This window comes from Phyllopteryx taeniolatus, chromosome 8 (assembly GCF_024500385.1).
Source record: "Phyllopteryx taeniolatus isolate TA_2022b chromosome 8, UOR_Ptae_1.2, whole genome shotgun sequence".
NCBI lineage: Eukaryota > Metazoa > Chordata > Actinopteri > Syngnathiformes > Syngnathidae > Phyllopteryx > Phyllopteryx taeniolatus.
Genome location: NC_084509.1, coordinates 4,883,901 through 4,903,147, shown reverse-complemented (window position 1 = coordinate 4,903,147; position 19,247 = coordinate 4,883,901). Strand labels below are relative to the sequence as shown.

The following is a 19,247-nucleotide window of genomic DNA, read 5'->3' as shown; positions in this document are numbered from 1 at the left end:
ACAACACAACTTTATGAGCCACTTCTGAATGCTAGGCTTTTGTTTGGATCCCATACGCTCAGCCAAAACACTACCGTTCTCTAGTCTTTGCACCGGCTGCCTGATTCAGACCATTTTTTTGTAGTCACTTACAGAGTCCTCAATAGTCAGGCTCCTCCTTACCTGGTGGTTTTGGTGTCATTTTATTCTCTTGTTGGGTTACTGTGGTCTGCTGTCTTTTACTTAATGTCTCTCACACGAGATACAAAACTAAGTGAAATAGCCCTTCAGTCCGTTGCCCCTAAATTTTGATATGCACTTGCTTTTGAGCTAAAGGCTGTCTCTTCAGTGGTCATTTTTAAAAAGCAGTTAAACAAACGTTTGTTTAGAAAGGCATTTCCATAAGAAAGATGATTTTTTTTAAATAATTTGTATTTAATTCGTTTTTTCTTTTTAACTGTAAAATGTTGCGATTCTATTTTTTTTACAGTGTGTATGATTGTGTTTTGACGATGTGACGCACTTACTACTTACTTGATTTACATTCAGAACCTGAACATGTACACACATTTGAATACATATTATGGCTTTCCCTAACGTGAAACAGTAATAATAATAATAAAATTCCAAACAAACACAGTCCTCACCACATTTTTCTCAAACATTTCCAGTCTCTTCTGCGGTTTGGCATTGAATGCTGCCCCAACAGGTGACCATGTTGTGACATTCTTGCGAAAATATGTCCACAGACCTCGGTGCTTCACACAATAAAGCAAACTTTTACTGGCCGACATAGTCGTCTGCCCTGTTGTTGAACTGCCGTTACTGATGCTTCTTCTTGTGCAGACTGAGACCAACAGAGGACATGCTAGCCCTAGCGTCAGTGTTAGCTTCAGCTGAAAAAGTCAGGCGAATTCAGCGAAGTCGTGTGACGTTAACAATATGCCTAATAAGAATCGATATAACCTAAAATGTTATAATTATCAGCAGAAAAGGCAGACTGTCACATGCGATATTACCGGCGGACATATCAATAAACACAATGACATGCTGCTTGACGCCATACAAATGTGTTAAAGCGCGCACTTTCATTAAATTCATAATAAAGATATATTATCATTTACAAATCTTGAGAGGAGAGTCATCCATGCCTCTTGACGTGTTGTGACCTTTAATGTTCCATCCAGGTAACGAAATTATATATATTTAATGCAAGAACCTAAATGCGACGAAAGTGCGTCAACCAAAACGTGGTGTCGTCATTCATATGCGACGCTTCAAGAGGAACACTTGGGGTAGAGACAAAGTTGTCAAAATGTATCCAACTATTATATGTATCAATTTGAATTTGTAGTAAATTAATTGGATAATTGAATAATTTTGTATTTAGTAGTGATGGCGACAAAGAAGCATTCTAACACTTCAGCCATTCCTTCGAGTAATGGTTCATTTATTGATGCTTCATCGCACACGAAACCACCTGCTGGCCATAAGCATAATCACCGGCAGCTGTATTTTTTACCACATACAGTATGTACTGCGTTGCATTCTTGCGTCTTTTTGGCTCTCGTGAATTACGTATTACAAAACATTGTTTGTCCAAGTAATTTCCCAACATAATGTGTAAAATATATTATTTTTGAACGTATTCTGTGTGCTTTAAATGTTCCTCAACACTGGTATGGCAGGTTGCATAATGTTTTTCTGTCACTTTGGGAAAGTGGCATGGGCTTAAGAGGATTTTGAAAGTGCTTATATAGAAATAACAGTTTATCTTTTCTTTTTTTCCAAGTGATTCATTCAAGAGGGAAATTCAATTGGTGTACAGTAATTTTTCCTCCCTCAGTGAGGTTTTATTGTATCTTACTTTCTTGGAAGACAAGAAATACCTTCCCTTCGAATAAAAGAAGAAATTGTGGGAAATGCCGTTTTTAATAAACAAATGTAATTGATCAGCCTAAATAACAGTTACTTATACGGCACGGTGTTGTTTGCGGTTCGAACTCAGGTGACCAACATAGCCCAGGTTGTGAGTCGAGTGCACCAACGGCTGGGCTGTTAGACCAGGATGCCGGGTTATATCCTGGTGACGCTGCCGCTATCTACTGCCCAAGCTATATCCAAACTAGTAGCCTATACAAACTACACAATTTTTGTCCAAATGCTGAGCTGACCGCAACACTATAAAAAAAAACACACACACGCACACATTTTGAATGGGGCCCGCTGTTATCCATCCATCCATCCATCCATTTTCTGAGCTGCTTCTCCTGACTAGGGTCGCGGGCGTGCTGGAGCCTATCCCAGCTGTCATCGGGCAGGAGGCGGGGTACACCCTGAACTGGTTGCCAGCCAATCGCAGGGCACATAGAAACAAACAACCATTCGCACTCACAGTCATGCCTACGGGCAATTTAGAGTCTCCAATTAATGCATGTTTTTGGGATGTGGGAGGAAACCGGAGTGCCCGGAGAAAACCCACGCAGGCACGGGGAGAACATGCAAACTCCACACAGGCGGGGCCGGGGATTGAACCCGGGTCCTCAGAACTGTGAAGCTGACGCTCTAACCAGTCGACACCGTGCCGCCGCCTGCTGTTGTTACTGTCAAATCTCGTGGCAAACTGAAGCACTTCCCGAATCGGTCACGTGGTACAGCAGCCGGGCAGGGAGGCTTCAGACGTCATAACTTCCGGCTCCTCCCCAAAATGCGGACACGGCCTCCCCATTACGCGGCACACGCCTCGAAGACTCGGCACAACCAGTAACATCATTATTTAGGCGTTTTAGCTTTTAATTTTACCACAAGACACGCATGTTTCCTTCTGACACATGCAAACGTAATTTTAAGTTTGCATAGGATACTGTACTTGATCGCTGCACCAGTCTTAAAAACATTTATTCACAATGTGCCAAGACTTAATCTGCTGTATTGTGTCGCTATAGCACAGTAGTTTGTTGTCCATGAATTTATATTTGGTTTAATTTTGATGATTTACTGTTGTCTGCTCAGCTGCCAGGTCGGCGTTGCAAATTAGAATCTGTTGTCAATTGCCTTACCTGGATAAAGGCTAAATAAAAATAATGACCGTCCTATGGCGTTTGATAAGTGAGAACCGTTTCCGCATTTGCAACTATAAGTGTATAGTACCCCGTTAACAGCTTCATTACTGAGAATAAGTCTGCCTGCCTCCCAAAACCACATTGTGTTATTTGATTTCCCATTGAAATCTGTTTATTGAGGGTGTAGTACAAAAATCACTGAACAAAATGTCAAAGCAACTGCATTCAGGGAATCCCGCATAAGCCAAACTAAACCATGTTTTAGTCAACGCTGAAAAAGAATTTAACACTGAAAGTAACACAGGACAATTAAATGTCTTCCCAATATGAGAAATCACAGTATTTTGCAGTAAGTACAGCTGGTTGCTTGCACTTGGCAAAAAAAGGTACCAATTTGTGACATACGGCAAGACAAAGCTCAAAGCAAAATGTAAAAATATTTTTTAAATAAACATGCTACTGACTAATGGCCAATTCATTCATTCTCAATCACAACACCTATTTACGAGTACAACACAAATCTAAAGGAAAAAACTGAATGCGGAAACATTTCATTCATTTGGCTCATAACTCATAGTCAAAACAATTACGTGTATTATGGATTTACAAAGGAGTGCTGTAGTCTTAAGTGACAATGTGAATTGGTTTTGTCTCAGTTGCATGTGCTTAGACATTTGCCCACCTGGAATTGTTTCTTGTCCATTTGATAGCTCAAAAAAATAAAATAAAAATAGAACAACAACGGCACGTCTGAGACTACAGTAAACTTAGTTGACCCCTGAGTTTCTAATGCAAAACTAGTGTATGAAATACCTCCTTACAGTGTTTCTTAGTGCAAGCCAGCAATATGCTTAGATTTAACAGAGGTATATTAGATAGCACCCAAGATTCCTCACAATGTTACTCTGCTGGCCACAATCACAACAAGCAGTATTGGCAGATGGCGTTTTGATCTGTATCCTCGTGAAGACCAGCAAGTCAAATGCTTGAATTTCTATTACATCTATAAACGTGTTTTTCATAGAAAATATAAATATCCCTGAAATAAATTTCACAGCATTTTTTGAGGAAACCAGTGCTGCTACCATAACATTGTCTTTACAGTCTCCAGTTGTCATCCCTCTTCAGCCTTCACTCATTGTCGTGATAAAGGACAGTCCGCTTTCCCCGGTTGCGGGTGTTAACGCGGCTCTTTTTCTGTGGTTTGCTGTACGACTCATCACTGTCTTCTTCCTCTGAGACGACTTGTGGTCGGCGCTGCCTTAACTGGCGACCGGCAGTCCTTTTACCATGCCTGGCCCGTCTTGGACTCCTCCTCTTTGGACTGCTGTGGGAACCTGAGCTGGCAGAAGAGTTTTCGCTGGCTGTGGAGAACTGCTCGCTTTCAGAGTCTGAAATGTGATTAGTGCTGCAGCTTTCTTTCCGCGTTCTGTGTTTGGGCTGCCTCTCGTTCTTCCCTCTCCGTGAATGGCCGACACGATCTTCCTCTTCGCTGGAATTTGACTGGGAAAAGGCATCCTCGTCCTTGTTTTGTTTTGATTCAAATTTGGGACGCTTCTTGTTCTTCCCCCTCCGTGAGCGGCCGACATAATCTTCCTCCTCACTGGAATTCGACTGGGAAAAGGCATCCTCTTCCTTGTGTTGTTTAGATTCCAGTTTGGGACGCTTGCCATTCTTGTTGTTCTTGCCCACCGTCTCTTTCTCTTCTTCGGATCCTGAGGTGTAAATTCGTTTTCTCTTGGAAGATGTTTGTATCCTGCTTCCATTCCGAGAGGTTTTCTTCGACACGCTCTTATTAAAGCGGTCTTCGCTCGGGACTGAACCCGATTTGTTCCCATTTCTCAAGTTGCTCTGGCTTGCAGAGTCTTCCTCAGAAGCTGAACTGTCGCTTATGTATTTCTTTTTAGGCAACACTCTGAGGTTAAGCCGCTTGTTGGACGCATTGTCCGAATCATCCGACTCTTCGTCCGATGAGCCAGTGGGGTGTTTCCTCCTCGACTTCTTGGGTTTAAATTCCTGCTCAGAACTCTCAGAAGGAGAAGTGCCATTCCGAGGTCGTTTTGATTTGCTGTTGTTTCTTGCAGGGTTCCTGTCCTTGCTCTCTAAGTTATCACTGGAGTGACAGCTTTCAGCTTCACCCTGTTCATCTGTTTTCAATCTTTTCTTGTGGTATTTCTTCGGGGTACGACTGAGCACCTTGGAATCACTGGCATCTGGTTTATGAACTGAGGCAGGTTTTTGTTGATCTTGGCTTTTAGACATAGACACTTTACTCTTTTTAGAGTCCTTCAGGGGAGATTCCTCCTTAATTCTTCCATTTTGGTGTGGCTGTCGCTGGGGATAGTCATCATCTGAGTTTATAGGAACTTTGCGTCGGGTGGTCCTTTGTTTAGTGTGCTCTTCCACCCCCTTTGCTGCCTCCTCTTCACTGATAATCCTACTCTTCCGGGCTGAGTTTCTACTAGGCTTCTGACGCACAGCTGCCTGATCATCATCTTCCTCCTCCACATCTTCAGAACTCACGTCTGCAGCTTCCACCTCCTGCTCAGAGCTACTGTCAGACTTATCTTTTGGGCCATGTCCGTTCACACAAGTCAAAGCTCCTGCAGGGGAAGGAGTGATTTGATTAAACATGATTTCTAGATTTTCAAATATGAAGATCAAACACCACACCTTTGCCCTTTGTGTTGGTTGACATTCTTGGATGTCCGTTCTGTTTATTAGGAGAGAAGCTTGAAGAGCTGCTGCCATTGCCATTTTCATCATCCTGGGATTCTTCAGACAATTCCTTTGTATTTGCAGACGCTATAGCAAAAGAATCAGATTAAAAATTTGGCATTAATAAGCTTTGTCAAGCAATATTTTCACCAAAGTGGTACAGCAAAATTTGTACTATGCTACAGTAGTTGAGTGGCCAGTCACTGAACAAGAAGATTGTAATGAAAGGTTGAGCGATTAAAACAGTGCCCAGGTGAGCTGAACTGATCTGTAGGACCCACCCATTTTATTCCTTGACCAATTTTCAAAATAATCAACGTAGGCCGGAATTTTGTAAAATTAAAACCAATTTATTTTTAATTTCTCATAAAACAGTAAACGCTGTTCAGTGTCTGAGTCGAGAAAAATGATGGCCATGTGCCGTTTGTCTACTACATGGAGCTCTGATTCCATTCAATCAAGGAGTAAATTTCAGGCAACATTACAGGACTGGGCTGAGGGGATCTTTCCAACAGGTAAGTTTCTAACAACATTGTGAAAAAAAACTATAAAATCAACATCTACCATTTCAGTTTAACTCTCTTTGCCATGTGTCATGACGTCGCATGTTTCATTGCATGGGCCACACTTTTCATTTCCATTGCATTACTTAAGTTGTGGTACCTTATCTTCAGTTACTCGCTGTCTGTTTATGTTAGCAGTACCATCGGTGTAGTGATACCAACCTTCCAAAGCATTAGCTACCAGCTTAAAAGCCAGTCAGTAACTGCAGGAATAACATAAATTAAACAAATATTTGAGAGTAGTAAGAATAACTGTTCATCACTGCATTAGCAGCGTGTTAGCACAACATTATTGTCCGTCTTGGGCCACCATCATACCATGTCACTCTTAGCTATTCTTTTGTAAGAAAATACTATAACGTGACACAGGTTGTAACAGCAACTTATTGTGTGTGTTGTTATGGAGTAACAGTGTCAGACATTAGTAACAGTGTCAGACAAAAGATAAAGTCACCAGTTAATGCTTTTTTGCATGTTTTTGGACTTGAAAATTCCTCTTTGTGATAAAGTTAAACAAATTCTGACAGACAAAGTATTGCTGAACAGTAAAATGTTCTGCCTGTTCGTATCTTTGTTGGTCAAGTGCGTTAGGGGACCCAAAAATAAGTTATTTCTATTCATCATGTATTTATTATTATTATTATTATTATTGTTATTTTAATTAATTTAACAGTTAATCAGTTATCAGATTTTTTTCTGCCAAATATCTGAATGGGCCTAAAAAAAAAAAGAAATCCATCAATCGGCCCCTACTGATCTGTAACTGCTTTTGTAGGAACGTGACTTAATGAGCCTACAACAATGCCTGAAAGGGCTGTCAGCACATAAAAAAAGATAGCTTCCCACCCTGCTGTTCTCCGTCCGAATCAGAGCTGCTCTTTAGCACTGTGGTGCGGGAAATGTTACGCAGGCGGCTTCTTATCGGCTCTTCCTCCTCCTCTTCCTCATCTTCATAATCCTCATTTGATGCTTCAAGGAGTTTTATCTTGTTGACAGCTGCCCTTGCTGTTTTCCTCTTGAGTGATCTGCGGATAGTTATTTCGTCATCCTCTTTTCCATCAGAACCCTGGGAAGAAGCTCTGTCAGAGTCCTGGCGGTGACGTCTCTCCCTGCGAGAGGACCGGCTGGAGAGACCGTTTATCTCCGCTCTTCCCTCTGCATACACAATAATGGACAACCATAATGCTTGGTGCATCATAAAAGGATGGATAAACCTTACCTGTCTTTTTTCTATCCGCTGCAGCAGGATTTCTGGTCACTCGTGTGCTCCTGCTCTTTGCTGCCCTACTGTGATAGCAACGACCTGAAGAATGGGAAGATACTTCTCCATTCTCTTGCCCTTCACCTTCACTGTCAAATGGCTCTTCGTCCTCTTCTTCAACCTCCTTCTCATCACTGTCACTCTCAGGAACTAGCAAACAATATTTCCATTCATGTGCAAAGCATTAAATACTAACTTGTTGAATAAATACATTTCCCTGATTCCACAACAAGAGAAAAATTTGGCATAACTGACCTTTTTTACGCTGCATGGACGAGCTGCCTCTTGTAACTCTAGACTTCTGTTTTCCTTGATGATGTTTGGAGGAACCTGGACGCTTCTCCTCCTCTGACTCGCTGACTTCACTGTCAGACTCTGTAGGGAAAAAAAAAAAGGAAAACAAATCTTTACAATGACAGTATGACACACTCGAACCCTAAAAAATGCAAACTATTGCGAGTTTAAAACTTCACACTTCTTAGCTCTGCGATAACGCCAATGGTTAATTAGTAGGGGGGGGGGGGGGCACGGGGGATTTGGAACCATCTGAATATCTTCTTTTCCTTTCGGCTTGTCCCGTTAGGGGTCGCCACAGCGCGTCATCCTTTTCCATGAGAGCCTATCTCCTGCATCCTCCTCTCGAACACCAACTGCCATCATGTCTTCCCTCACGACATCCATCAACCTTCTCTTTGGTCTTCCTCTAGCTCTCTTGCCTGGCAGCTCCATCCTCATCATCCTTCTACCAATATACTCACTCTCTCTCCTCTGGACGTGTCCAAACCATTGAAGTCTGCTCTCTCTAACTTTGTCTCCAAAACATCGAACCTTGGCTGTCCCTCTGATGAGCTCATTTCTAATTTTATCCAACCTGGTCACTCCGAGAGCGAACCTCAACATCTTAACCATCTGAATATCTAAACATTGCAAAACAGTGAAGCAACTAATGTGCTTCGCAATCTACAATATGAGGAAACAACATTTCTTTGGCACCTGCTGTTGATGAAGCATCTTTGGAAGCAGAGTCATCTTCTGAGGAGCTGTGACAGGTGCTGCTTCTTCGAGTCCTCCTGGCCCTCTCAGGAAGTGAGGTTATGGCTGAGGTAGATTTGGTCCAGGAAATGGACTTCACTTTTCCCTGAGTTTTGACAGAATCCCTCTTTTGACTGAAGAAGGAAAGAGACAACTTGTCATCAGACATTTATTCATAAATAAAATATTTAAGCATTAATTGCATAATCTCTCCCAGGACCATTTTTAGATGGAGCTGTTATCTAAATTCTGCCTTTGCAAAGATGCTGCTTAGTTCTGAGTGATGCTGTAAGAGAGGTATTAACATAACAGTTATATTGCTGCATCATACAGAGGTGTCTCTCAGGATTTTAACCTCAACTAAATCCCTCAAAATGTGTAATTCAGTTCTAGACCATTAAAAACTAAAAGGGATTAAAAAAAACAGCTCTTTGTAACAGTAGTTGTTTGATATAGTGCTTGTATAGGATATCATGAAGTGTCCAGCGAGTGTAAAATGTTTTTGGTTTTTTTTTTCCCCCCAAGTGTGCGCATTAGCTGAGTCACTTGGGTACTTCTTTTCAAACAAAGCGGTGCTATTCATACATGAATGCCCTTTCATTGTTTTGACACACCACTACACATGATCGACACAAAACTGGAAAACAAGCACACCTTGTTGTGGTGCTGGACGGATCGTGCTGTGTTTTCTTTTTGAACCGTTGGCTACGACGGAGCCTGGCACTGCTCTTCACTGCCGTTTTGTAATCTGATATGATTGTTCGGATTTGCTCTTCAAAGAAGGCAGAGAGTCGCAAGGTCATGCTGTAAATCTAGAAGAAAAAATGATGAGTCTGGCAAGCATCCTAAAAAAGAAAATTTAAAGCTCACATGGAAACCTTATTCACATCACTTCAACTAGATTCTAATAATCCTAGTTTCAACAACATCCTTCCTACCTTAGAACGTTTATTGGGTGTGTAGGCTTTAGCATTTGCAAATATTAACCGCGTGTCTTTGCAAAGCTCTATAGGATTTTCATAGCGTTCTTCCCCTAAGGTCCTTTTCACAGTGCCAAAGTCCATAGGTGTGTCAATGATGTCATGGTAGTCCTGGCGATATTAAGAAATCAGTTTAGAATTAAACCAGAACCCAAGAAACTGAGTTAAGACCTCTGCAGTATTTTGATTTTAGCATTATGATGCAGTATTTACTCACAGGATAGTTCTCAGGATCCACGGGCTGTCTGAATGGCTCAGAGTCCTCACACTCAAATATGTAGTTGAGCAGATTTTTGCACTGCTCTTTCCAAGCATCTCTGTCAGGCAGAACCTCCACAGAGCGCTGTAAATAGCGGAGAAGGAGAGAAGAACATTTTCCCGTCATTAACAGAAGTTCTCACCTCAGACTTCCCATATTTCCCGCTATCCACATTTATATATAACTATTACACTGTTTCAAGTGATGACTCTAGTAATGATGTTTACCTGACGCAGCCTGTGTCCAGAGGAAGTTCCTGGTGCCTCTGTATCTGCTTCCTGTGGGGAAAAAAAATAGTTCTCAACATAAGAGTGAACCCCAACAGCTTTTCTTTACCGTACTACAAAATAATTTCATTTATGGGGGCCAACGATACAAATGGGATTTCAACCCACACACAAACGTTTTATTTTTCTTTCAAATGTATTAAATGTTGCAAAAATTAGTACACATGAATGAAAGTCTAGCTATGGTACATTTTAAATTAAAAACTAAAAAAATAATTCTACCACATGAGTCTAATCATTAAAATTATGATTCTGTACACATTTGTATATTATATATTTCAAGATAATTAAAGGATACATGATAGTAATATTCCTGGAAACTGGCAGACGTATAACAGTCAAAGGTAGTATTTGATGTACCTCATCATCCTCATCCATTTCTTCAATAACACTATAAATCTCCATGATGTCTGTGCAGCTTGGATCACTGCAGAAAGGAGGAAAAAGCCACTTTCAATTTGCAAATGATCCTTTGTCAGACGCCACTTTTAATTTGCAAATTGTCCTTTGTCAGAGAATAAAAAAATTTTAACAATAAAAGGAAAGTCATAATCCTACTTGACAAATTTCTGGAGGACATTGGTAATGATTTTTGCAGAATGAGCAATCTTGCTCCTTGGCTCGTTGAAAGTTCGGGCGTTGTGTGCAATGTATCTGATATCCCAAATTAATGCTGAGAGGCGCCTGTGGACCAACAGAGGAGTGTCATACAGTCATTAAAACAAGTCTGAACTGAGTTGAATGGAAATAATTCCAAAAATTACATATAGTATAAGGACTAACCTGTAGAATTTGTTCATGAGTCGAAATCTTATGGTGTCCAGATCAGTAGGGTAAGCAATCACAGTACAGTATGTGGGATATTGGATCAGGTCTACAGGGCCAGAGAAAGGAGCAGCAATCTCTGAGACGTGAGAACAGAGCATTAGTTTGATGATTTTTAATCAATGGAGAATTAGTATATTTTGAGAGTCATATAGCATTTAATTGGATTGAAAATATCTCTCTCTCAACGGAGTTATGTTGCGCAATTGAGAAGGTAATCATGATGCAGACGACGGAAATTATTTAAGTGTATCATGTACACACCAACAGTGATAAGCTGGCCAATGCCAGCGACGATTCGTTCACACTCTTGGTCCCGGCTCCTGTCCCCCCACTCTCCCTGCAGAGGCTTGTACATCAGCTCGTTCATCTCCTCTGCCGTAACAGGGATGCTGCCTCCTTCCATCTCTGGAAGCACAGCTGCAAAACAGAGAGAAACTGAATGCAGAGCTGCCAACCTATAGAAATTCACTTCCAGAACAATTTTTCTGAATTTCCATATTTTGAAAATTATGTCAAAAGCATTACGCAGGACAGTTATTGTAGTATATTATGTAATAGGATAAAACTAATTCTGCAAACTGTTCAATTGCACAACATAATCATTACTCTATAATCATAATTGTTAGTAAATTACAGCTCCAATATTTATTTTATCTTTGTCATTTCACAGCCAAAGCTGAAACTACCACCCTGGATGTATGGCCTAACATTACCATCATCGGGAATTGGTTCCATATCCCAAGGACTCAGCTTTTCATTTTCACCATTGTCCCATCTAACGAAACAGAAAAAAATTTAACTATCAAGTTCGTAAGTATCAAGTTAATTAACCAGGCAACTCATGCTGTTTTGTGTATCACCCACCTGACTTTAAAGCACTGGAAGAGACTGTCAGGGTATTCTGGCTGGTACGGCTCCTGACAAACGATGATGCCAAACCACCAAGCATCGTCTATCACTGAGCGAAACCGATCACCTGCAAAAACAGCAGAAAAGGATCATGTGTACATGGCCAAGCAAAGCTGATATTTAAAATTACCTTGAGAAACATAAGTATGCCACCCATAACTATCCTTATCAGTTTGCAGGGAATAACAAGAGAATAGCATGAATGTGCTGCCATGCAAGTCCTCTGTGTGGTTTCATGCAATAGTTCTATCTTGACACAACATGTTGACCCAACTCACCTGGTTGCCAGTTTCTACGGAGTGCCTCATCATAACTTTGCCTTAGCACCAGGAAATCTATTACATCAGGCATATCATGATATCTATAACGAGAAATCAGTTGCACTGGTTGAGTAAAATTAATTCAAAAGTGGTTAGCAGGTTCCCTTAGTTTTCCATATTTTTCCTCTGCCCATCAACCCTGACGCCTGGTAAAAGTGACTTACTTGACAGAGAAGGACTTGTCTGTGATTTTTCCTGTGCCATGGTCGATCAGAGTCAGTTTCAAACAGCAGAGTGTCGGAGGGCAGACTTCGTATTTGATTCCAGTAATCTTCACAAACTCTTGGTCCTGGAAAAGCAGCAGGATTTTTTTGTTCGCCACTAAGTTTGTAAAATAGTATTTGTAGAGTAACAGTTTTTTGTTTTTCTCCTCAGTCATCAATTCATCAGGATTTCATTACACATACACAACTGTTGTACATTTTTCTAACTGAATTACAGTCCTCCTAGTCATATTTGCCTTACCCGCAGCTCCATTTTCTTCCAGGGTTGCTTGTCTAAGTTGATGGGGTACAAATCATTTCGTCTTACAGCCTCAACATAAGCTTCGTGGCCTTGTCGGAAGTAAATCACCTGAAAAAGAAATAAGTACAGATATAGTTTATTATTTTGACTGTTAGCAAATATTACAACAGTAAACGTAATTCAAGAGGAAGTATGACTTCCCGCTAATATGAGAATATAAACGATTGTTAATACTAAGCATTACGGTAACACTCCGTATCTCCACCAAAGTGCTGCGAGGGCTAACTTCAAAATAAAAGCCTCATATACATTGAACATCAATGCCATTTTAGGTTTTTATTTTGACGTTGTCTCTGGAGTGCATTGCCTGAGTGTTACTGTAATGCTTCGTATGAATAATCGTTGTGGCGGCTAGCTTGACTTAACTTTTCGACTGCAGGTTGGCCTGACCGCAGTCATGGTTTATACAGTGTATTTAATGTAATTTTGGAGAAACAATTGTGGTAGGATCACGTTTCTTTCAGATGGCTGAAGAGATTAGTTGTGTTACCTTGGTGGGCAAACAACTCTGCTGCACTCTTAACTAGGCTTTACACGATCACGATTTTTGGGGCTGATCACCGATCAGTGAGTTTAAAAAAAACGATAACCGATCCGATCACAAGATGGAGCAATGTGTCGAAATGACTTGTTCATTTACTGTATATACTTGTGTGCTATATACTATCCATCCATCCATTTTCTGAGCCGCTTCTCCTCACTAGGGTCGCGGGCGTGCTGGAGCCTATCCCAGCTGTCATCGGGCAGGAGGGGGGGTACACCCTGAACTGGTTGCCAGCCAATCGCAGGGCACATAGGAACAAACAACCATTCGCACTCACAGTCATGCCTACGGGCAATTTAGAGTCTCCAATTCATGCATGTTTTTGGGATGTGGGAGGAAACCGGAGTGCCGGAGAAAACCCACGCAGGCACGGGGAGAACATGCAAACTCCACACAGGCGGGGCCGGGGATTGAACCCGGGTCCTCAGAACTGTGAGGCTGACGCTCTAACCAGTCGTCCACCGTGCCGCAAGCTATATACTAAGTATCTTCAAATATATCTTGCCAGGTTATGTGTTCTAATCAGTCAGGTCAAACCAACATTACAACATGACACAAATAATGGGTGCTAACATACTGTAATTAATTTTTAAAAATAAAAACATTTACAAAAAAAATTAATAAATAAATCGCTGACGTTCAGGCTCATTTAATCATGGCAGTCAAAATCGTGATCACAATTCAAATTAGATTAATTGTGCAGCCCTAGGTTGAAGTGAGTTTTTAAAAACACACATCACCCATCCAGGGAACGAAAGGAGATTTCCTATGAATGACATCAGTGATCCATAGCGAGAGTCAAAACTTAGACACGTGTGCAGCCCTAGGTTGATTTTAGTTTTTAAAAACACACCTCATCACCCATCTGGGGAACGAAAGGAGATTTCCTAGGAATGACATCAGTGATCCATAGCGAGGGTCGAAACTCGTTGGACACTTCTCTATTGATGGATGGTCGGACTTTTGGCCGCTGATTGGCGAGAATATATAAAACAGTGAGTAACATTACCAACACTGAAAATATTCAGTCAACTATAGATTTTCTCGACAAATTGATGCAGTTATGCAGGTTAAGTAAAAATGTGTATTATAACCGCAGTGCTTTACAACTCACTCTGGGAGACTTGTTCTTTGATTTCTTGGCCTTGTCTTTTCCTTTTGTTCCTGTTTTTTCCTCCTCGTCACTCTGCGGTTGCTGCTGTTGTGCTTTCTCTTCCTCCTGTTCATTGTCTTCCTCCTCCTCTTCTGAACTGCTGAGCTGGCGTCGTACTCGTTTACGAGACGACAAGGGAGTCGATGGTTGCAGGTTGATGCCAGCATCTGCAGTCCAGTCTGAATACTCACTGGATGAGTGACTGCAAAATTTTAAGTCACATCAATGAAGAAAAAAGCCATGCAAAATTGCATTGACTGCTGCTTAGGAAAAGAGATCAGCAGTACAGCTTGCTACATTATAAAGGAAAAAAAATGTTGACGATTTCTTCAAACATATTTGTGAAATGTAATGAAATGTAAATACCTTGGGCTGTCACTATTCCACTCCTCGTCATTAGATGTGTCCAGTTCACTGCCATCCAAGTCATTGTCCTGGACAGACAACACAGCAGGCAATTTATCATCCAATAAAATGACCTTGACTGCAACTAAATGACATTCTGAAACAAGTCACAAGAGTGGTGAATGTGATACCTCGGTGTGTGCATCAGAGCTTGCAGTTTCCTCTCCCTCTTCACATGACAGGTCGATGAATTCCAGCGTGTCACAGCGACTGTGTGTTCGTTTCGCTGGAGGAGGCTCCTCATCAGATTCATCCTGAGAGAATACGGATGTAGAAATGTTTGCAAATGCTTTAAAAAGTGAATCGTTTGTGATTGACAGATGATCAGTCCAGGGTGTATTGCAAATATAAACATGAAAAATAAGATGAAAATTAAAATTAAAGTGAAACACACTTAAAGTTAATCAAAATTTGTTATAAAGTAACAAGTCCAATATAGCCGCACTAGAAAAGTACAATACTGTACCTCGCTGTAGTTTCAATAGTTCTCAATACTCAAAAAAAGAAAAAAAAAATTGTCATATTTGTTAAAACAGGAAAAACAACCAGAGACAAAAGACATGGCTAAGGACGTGTCAATCAATTTGCTATGCAATCATGCTAGGCACACTCACTGCGGGCACACCCCTGCGGCCTCGCGCTGACCGATTATCTTGGGCTTTAGAAGCTTTGCTGACACTATGACGGCGTATCCACCGCCGTTAGGATAAAAAAAAAAAAAAAAAACAAGTCCATCCCCAACAACTGAGCATAACAGAAGCAGAGCGAAGGGACCGCAGTAAACTGAGAGGATACAGCAGCGACGCAAAATTAGGGACAGCAGTCGGCTGAGAGGTTTTAGAAGCAATGCGGAATTAGCATCATTTCTTCTCGACAGGTTAGTTTATCATCACTCTGATTTTTAATTAACTGTAAAAAAAACTAAAACTTCAAAACAGAGACCATTTAGTGTTATCGTAACACTCCATGACAAATAGGTCAGGCTACCAACGTAGCAGCAGTGGCTAATGTCTGCTTGTTTACAGTGGTAATTCTAACTTAGTATTGCTCACGCTGCTATGTTGTTGTAGCTGGATATGTGTTCTCTGTTTATCACAACTACGCACCTTCATCATCGCATGCCATTATGAAGGAGCATACTTGAGAACTGCACTCATGCATGTTAGTGAGGGGCATGGCTTTGGTCAGATACTTGATTAGTGAAGTGAGGCAACATTCAAATCTTGCTAACAGTTTTAACACTGCAAACTCCCTTTAATAGTGACAGTGATAAAGTCGCAGTCTGTGTGTCTGCAGCCACAGTCCTTTTCGACTCCCCCCTCTAAAGCCATACAGACCAGCGGGAAAACCTAAATGGCCAAAAACCTTGCTGATTAAATAAAAAGGTTAAAAGAGCAACAGGTTAGCAAATATTACGCATTTAAATAAGGTACCTTTTAAACAGAACTCAAACCAGTGGGAATTATTTTGTGATAACACACAATTATTTAAAAACAAAAAAAAACAAATGACTAATGTTAATAATGAGCTAATTCAATGTATAAACAGCATATAGGGTATACTTCAATATAACTAGGAATGAATAATAAATTATCAAGTTTGGCAGGACCATTAAAATGCTCAGTAGATTTCACACAAATGACTCAATACACCTCTGTGCTCTACTGTGTAGAATTTCTACTAAGGCAATTAAGAAGTCAGAGAGGGGAAGAAATAAATTGTGCTGCTGCTGTCCCTACATTATGTGAAATATTTCTCTTCTATGAAGCAAATTCTATATTTAAAAAAAGGCTACAGTTAATTTTATTAGAAATTTTATTTTTGTTTTGAAAATGTTTATTAGCAGAGTGGCTGTGTATTTTTTTTCTTTTATCTCAGTAAAGAAAACAGTATATAGTACAACAATTGTCTAATAATGTTTTAAATAAAAATCTGATGATTGATTCCACTGCGTTTATTGATGTTCTAGGTTTATTAGGCATCGTAAGAAATACTTTATGCAGGTATGGCAACAAAGAAATAATTTTGGTAACATGACAACACGAACCCTGGGAGCCAACAGACTCGATCTTAAAGTCTTTAACCTAGTCTGAGACAGACAGTAAGAATGGGAAGAATCTGAACCCTAAAACAGATGTTGGGAATACAAAGCTGCAGCATATCAGACCATCAGACAAGAAAAAAAAAACCTACTCTACAGCTGCTGTACATTATGCGTCTCTTCTTTGCGTTGTATAAGGCCACCTCTTCATCTCCTTGGTCAACCCTGATGTCAACCTGATCCCTAGAAGACAATAAGATGAGTAACAGTGAAAATAAAAGTGATGTAAATAACTAATAGGGATTATATGGAGTTATAAGACAGTGTTGAAAAAATATATCCTATTGAACTCATTCACTGCAAGCTCTCCCAGTTAACATGGACATTTGACTTCTATAGCTGAGTGATTAACACATCCGCCACCCAGTTCTGAGATTGAGGGTTTGAATCCAGGCCTGCACAATCCTGACCTCAACCCTTTTGAACACCTTTTGAAGACTGAGAGCCAGGCCTTCTCGTCTAACATCAGTATGTAACCTCACAATTGCGCTTCTGAAAAATGGTCATAAATTCCCATTAACACAATCCTAAACCTTGTAGAAAGCCTTTCCAGAAGAGTTTAAGATGTTATAAATACAAAGGGTGGACCGATGTCATATTAATAAACCCTATGGATTAAGAATGGGATGTGATTTAAATTTATAACTGAGTCAAGGTAGGTGAGCGAATACTTTTGGAAATATAGTATATTTTCAATACTTTGTAGTCTCAGACTCCTGTCTACCTGTAGCTGCTCGGGGTGAGCTCTGGCACTACCACCCGGTGTCTCCAGGCCTGTAGATCTCTCTCAGTGGCCATCTGACTGCGAGGTGCATTCTGGTGCATCTGCCTGACACCTTCCACCTGTCCGCTCCGCCGCAAACCAACATTAGGAGGAGACTGCACCTCTGCACGATCATTTACAGACACTGCAGTAAAGAGAAAATGCATATCCAGAGGTTATTAATTCAGAAAAAATAATATTAGTCAAATATTTAATTAATTAAGTCAAATAATCATACCTCTACGTGGTGTGCTTGGAGCTTGTGGCATTGCTGCCTCTGGGGCCTCAGCTTGCATAGCTACAGCAACTCCCTCTGAGCCAGCCCGGTTCTGACGCTCCTGTTGCTGCTGAAGATTTCGGATGGCCTCATCCAGTAGGCTGCTGCGTCTAATAGCAACATCCTCAACTTCTGCAGTCTGCTGACTGATCACTTGCTCTACCACCTCTCCGTCACCTGAACAAGAGATTAATGAGAGCGAGCGAAAGATCAAGGAAGAGCATGAGGGTAAAGCATAGGTTCAAATCAGCACATTCATATGGTTAGTTTTGTTCTCACTGGTGGCAACATATCCCAGCTGAGGAACCAAGTGTTCTGCTGCAACGTTCTCCCGGCCCGGAACAAGCCTCTGATACCTGGAAACCCACACAAATGTAAATCCCATAAAAGTGTAGATACTTTTGATTACTATGTTGTGAAGTCAAAACACAACTAGGCAGAACACTGATGGTATATAACTGTCAGTTTACCTTGGTGGATGAGGGTTTCCGTCCACGTCCACTAGAAAAGGTGGGGGCATGAGATGTGGTGCTTGCTGTGTCTGTTCATCAAGCACAAAGCCATTGGCATCTCGAATCAGAGGTCTGTAGTCTGTGTGGAAGAAAACCTGGTCTGGAAGCTGCAAACGGACCAGGAGAAGTAGCCAATAGTTAAGCAGGATTTGCAGTGGGGACTAAAGTTTAAAGCTGTTTAAACCTGTACTGGGTATTCCTACACTCAGTTAAAATATAATATAAAGTATATACAGTAACTGTGCTTCAGTGTGAGATTTTGTCTTGCCTTCTCATAAGGTTTTGAGCTACCAAAGCCAAAGATGAGCAAATGGCCATGGGAGTCTGTGCAGGCGAAACGCTGACCATCAGGGGTGAATTTGCAGTCAAAAACTGCTCCGTAACCTTGGCCCTCAATCTGGATGGGGCACACATAAAAATCACAGCTACGAGACTAATTCTGCACACAAGCAAAACCATCTTGTAATGCCAAAATGTTCCTTCTCAAATTTTCTCCAACCAAACAAATGGATTTAAAGTGAAAAAGGCTGAAAGACTATCATGTCAAGAATGAAACTTTCCTTGATGAATGCAATTTGATCAACATGCTGTAGTGTACCATGTTGAAATAGTGCTGTGTGCTTGTCCCTCGCAGCAGGTCCCATATGAATACATTTCCATCATGGCCGGCCGACAGGATAATTCGGGGGTCAAAAGGGTGTGGCTCAAGGACAAACACTTCGGCCTCATGGCCCTGGAAACATGGTTTATATAGGTCACTTCTATTATG

General features: G+C 41.0%; 2 protein-coding genes across 7 annotated transcripts in view; both read right to left on the bottom strand.

The window, feature by feature from the left end:
• The window catches only part of LOC133482193 (mitochondrial intermediate peptidase-like), a 35,225-nt gene extending 33,980 nt beyond the window's left edge, over nt 1-1,245 (bottom strand). The window contains exon 1 of one of the 4 annotated variants that reach the window (XM_061782027.1): nt 627-1,245. In XM_061782027.1, coding sequence (XP_061638011.1) covers nt 627-773 — 147 coding nt within the window. In that variant the 5' untranslated portion in view covers nt 774-1,245. The remainder of the gene's footprint in view (nt 1-626) is intronic. The other 3 variants (XM_061782024.1, XM_061782025.1, XM_061782026.1) reach the window with 3 other exon arrangements.
• A 1,937-nt stretch (nt 1,246-3,182) lies between these two features.
• brwd1 (bromodomain and WD repeat domain containing 1) overlaps nt 3,183-19,247 on the bottom strand; it is a 34,612-nt gene continuing 18,547 nt past the window's right edge. For 2 of the 3 annotated variants that reach the window (XM_061781833.1, XM_061781835.1), the window contains 30 exons: nt 19,077-19,211; nt 18,747-18,875; nt 18,437-18,585; nt 18,246-18,322; nt 17,928-18,143; nt 17,651-17,834; nt 17,019-17,109; nt 14,957-15,079; nt 14,787-14,854; nt 14,382-14,622; nt 14,121-14,237; nt 12,664-12,771; nt 12,363-12,487; nt 12,157-12,239; nt 11,834-11,945; nt 11,683-11,744; nt 11,231-11,386; nt 10,925-11,045; nt 10,700-10,825; nt 10,502-10,568; nt 10,082-10,132; nt 9,813-9,938; nt 9,554-9,706; nt 9,270-9,427; nt 8,577-8,749; nt 7,839-7,958; nt 7,542-7,733; nt 7,169-7,477; nt 5,715-5,846; nt 3,183-5,644 (listed from right to left, as the gene is read on the bottom strand). In XM_061781833.1, the coding sequence (XP_061637817.1) occupies nt 4,173-5,644; nt 5,715-5,846; nt 7,169-7,477; nt 7,542-7,733; nt 7,839-7,958; nt 8,577-8,749; nt 9,270-9,427; nt 9,554-9,706; nt 9,813-9,938; nt 10,082-10,132; nt 10,502-10,568; nt 10,700-10,825; nt 10,925-11,045; nt 11,231-11,386; nt 11,683-11,744; nt 11,834-11,945; nt 12,157-12,239; nt 12,363-12,487; nt 12,664-12,771; nt 14,121-14,237; nt 14,382-14,622; nt 14,787-14,854; nt 14,957-15,079; nt 17,019-17,109; nt 17,651-17,834; nt 17,928-18,143; nt 18,246-18,322; nt 18,437-18,585; nt 18,747-18,875; nt 19,077-19,211 (5,376 nt within the window). In that variant the 3' untranslated portion in view covers nt 3,183-4,172. The remainder of the gene's footprint in view (nt 5,645-5,714; nt 5,847-7,168; nt 7,478-7,541; nt 7,734-7,838; nt 7,959-8,576; nt 8,750-9,269; nt 9,428-9,553; nt 9,707-9,812; nt 9,939-10,081; nt 10,133-10,501; nt 10,569-10,699; nt 10,826-10,924; nt 11,046-11,230; nt 11,387-11,682; nt 11,745-11,833; nt 11,946-12,156; nt 12,240-12,362; nt 12,488-12,663; nt 12,772-14,120; nt 14,238-14,381; nt 14,623-14,786; nt 14,855-14,956; nt 15,080-17,018; nt 17,110-17,650; nt 17,835-17,927; nt 18,144-18,245; nt 18,323-18,436; nt 18,586-18,746; nt 18,876-19,076; nt 19,212-19,247) is intronic. The other variant, XM_061781836.1, reaches the window with a different exon arrangement.